The 2610-nt window shown below is 60.4% G+C and overlaps 2 protein-coding genes across 2 annotated transcripts in view; both read left to right on the top strand.

Annotated features, from left to right (window-relative positions):
- ETH_00019645 (uncharacterized protein) overlaps positions 1–48 on the top strand; it is a gene marked incomplete at both ends in the record, with an annotated part of 2361 nt that extends 2313 nt beyond the window's left edge. Inside the window, one exon of the mRNA XM_013375789.1 lies at positions 31–48. Coding sequence (XP_013231243.1) covers positions 31–48 — 18 coding nt within the window. The remainder of the gene's footprint in view (positions 1–30) is intronic.
- Positions 49–698: 650 nt separating this feature from the next.
- The window catches only part of ETH_00019640 (uncharacterized protein), a gene marked incomplete at both ends in the record, with an annotated part of 5677 nt that continues 3765 nt past the window's right edge, over positions 699–2610 (top strand). Inside the window, 2 exons of the mRNA XM_013375788.1 lie at positions 699–1029; positions 1372–2042. Of these exons, the coding sequence (XP_013231242.1) occupies positions 699–1029; positions 1372–2042 (1002 nt within the window). The remainder of the gene's footprint in view (positions 1030–1371; positions 2043–2610) is intronic.

Genomic DNA, 2610 nt, shown 5'->3' with positions numbered 1-2610 from the left:
TGGGGTGCTGCTGCTGTTGCTGCTGCTGAGGCCGCTGTCCATACCTGAATCCTGCACACATCAGCCCTAGCATCCTGTAGGGGAGAGGTCCCGCGTTCGATTCCCACTGAGGTTATTGTAGTCTTTAAGAAAAAGGCTTAGCCTGAATTTAAAACACCATGATATTAATTTAAAATATTTATTTACCAATATTGATGACACCTTTGCTCTGCTGAGAGCCTTCAACGCCTGCAGAAGATAGTTGGGTCCGTGGGCCCCTGGGGCCCCCAAGGGGCCCACAAGGTGTCCCAAGGGGCCCCTTGGGGACCCCAGGGGCCCCCTGAGCTTAAAAGTGCCTTATTGCCGAGACCCTAAGTGCATGCACACACTGGCTTTGCCGTGAGCTGGGGGCCCCTAAATGCTGTGTGGCCATTTAGGTGAGGGGCCCCAGCAGCTGCGCTGCAGTGTATATACACCTGAATCTAGACAGCCCAGGTATGCTGGAAGTCTTTAAAAGGAAGAAAAGAAAAGCCAAAGCAATGCAGCAGCTCCTAACGAACGAAGTCCCCCCTTGCTGACAGCTGCAGCAACTCCGCTGCTGCTGCTGCAGCCCGTGCTGCTGCTGCTGCAGCTTCTCCGAGGCCACAAGCGCAGCAGGGGCCCCCAGAGGCCCCGTGGGAGGGAGACCCCAGGCTGCAGCGCCAGACTAGGGCCTCGCCATGAGAGGGCCCCCTTTTCCCCAGCTCTGCAGTTCGGGGGCCCCTGGGGCCCCTAAAGTTACTGACAGGGTCTGGGGGCCCCCCGCACCCCCGTCTGAGTTTCTGTGGGACTCTGCAGCAGTGCTGCAGCACTTAGGCTGCTACTTGACGGCCAGGGACCTGCTGCAGCTCTGCTGCTGCTGCCGCCAGCTGCAGCAGCAGCAGCAGCCTGGGGGGCTGCTGCACAGCGCCCTTGAAGCAGCACTAGCTGAGCTTCTGCCGGGGCCCACAGGCAGGTTTGAGTTGCTGCTGGAGGCCACAGATGCGAGTCCTAACTTAGGAGGCCCCCCAGGTGAGCATCAGCAGCTGCTGCTGCTGTTTGCTGCTGCGCCCGTTGCTGCGCCTGGTGCAGTGGCAGCAACAGCAGCTGCAGCAGCAGCAACGTCCACAGAAAATCTGCTGGGGCAGCCGTCGAAGCTGCAGCTGCAGCCTTTGCTGCGAGTGTCCCTTTTTGCTGCTTATCTTGGAGCGTCTTGCGCTACTATTTTGACTGTTGCTGTTGGTGCTGCTTCTGCTGCTGGTGCTGCTGCTTCTTTGGGTGCTTTTGCTGTTTCTGTTGCTGCTGCTCTTCTTGCTGCTCTTGCTGCGCTGCTACTGTATGGGGTCTTTGCCTTTCTTTGCTCTTGCACCGCAGGTTCTAATTGCTGCTGCTGCTGCTGCTGCAATCGCACTGCAGAAAAAGCAACGGCCCTCAGAACAGCAGGAGTAGCTGCTGCGGCTGCGCGCCGAGCCGCCGCCACAGCAGCAGCAGCAGCAGCAGCAGCAGCAGCAACAGACCAACGGGAAGACACAGGAGCCGAAAGGAAGCGGCTAAGACTCGAGAGCCCCCCGCCACCAGCAGCAGCTAGCAGAGCAGCTAGAGGCCCCAAGCAAGTGAAGCCCGCTTGTGAGGGGCCCCCACCTTTTCGCTGCTGCAGCAGCTGCTGCTGCTGCAGGGGCCCCCAACCAGCCCAAAGGGCCCCTCAGCTTTCGCTGCAGCAGCACGCGTCTTTCTTTCTGCGCCTCAGGCGCTGCTGGCGGCTTCTAACGAGGCCGCCACGAAGCCTCGTCGAGCCTACAGCAGCAGCAGCAGCAGCAGCAAGCTCACCAAAGGCAGCCGCAGCAGCGGCAGCAGCAAACGCGGCTTCGCCGTCCTTAGCAGATGGCCAACAGCCGAGCTCTCTCGGGCCTTACTTAGAAGAGGCGGCAGCAACGGATCCAGCAGCAGGGGCTCCAGCAGCATCAGCAGCAGCTGCTGCTGCCCCTACAGCAGGTGCAGCTGAAGCAGCAGCAGCTGCAGCAGAGGCCGCGCTGACTCTGGACTTCGTAGGCGCCCTCCATTGGGGCTGGAACTCTGCCACTGACTGCCTCCTCATCTCGCGGGGTGGTAATTGCCATTATATTGCTACTGCTGCTGCTGCTGCTGCGATTGGCCCTGTTGCTGCTGCGGCTGCTGCGGCTGCTGCGGCTGCTGGCAATTGCGTACCACCGATTTTGTGTCTGTTGCTTTAGGAAGCTGGTGTTTCGTTTTGAGACAAACAGAAGAAGGTGTTTTGGTATATCAGCCCACCTTAGCGCCAACGCGTGCTGCTGCTGCTGCTGCTGCTGCCCCACTAAATGTGCCAGCTTCTGCCGCACGGGGAGCAGGCTCTGCCGTTCCCTCCGTCGGCGCCGCAGATTCAGCAGCAAGTGCTGCTGCTGGCGTGGCTGCTGCGGCTTTCCAGCAGCAGCAGCCAAGAGTCTTCCATTCCACACAGCAGCCTTGTTTGGACATGACCAGCAGCAGCAGGAGCAGCGGCGGCGGCGGCGGAGGCGGCAGTGTCTTACCCCTGGTAGCCGTACTGCGTCACCGTGACGAGTACATATTGCTCCCTCCGCAGCAGCACGGGCACCG

Source organism: Eimeria tenella, genomic scaffold, assembly GCF_000499545.2.
Source record: "Eimeria tenella Houghton genomic scaffold, Eth_scaff3, whole genome shotgun sequence".
Lineage (NCBI taxonomy): Eukaryota > Apicomplexa > Conoidasida > Eucoccidiorida > Eimeriidae > Eimeria > Eimeria tenella.
This window is presented reverse-complemented; position numbering and strand designations above follow the sequence as displayed.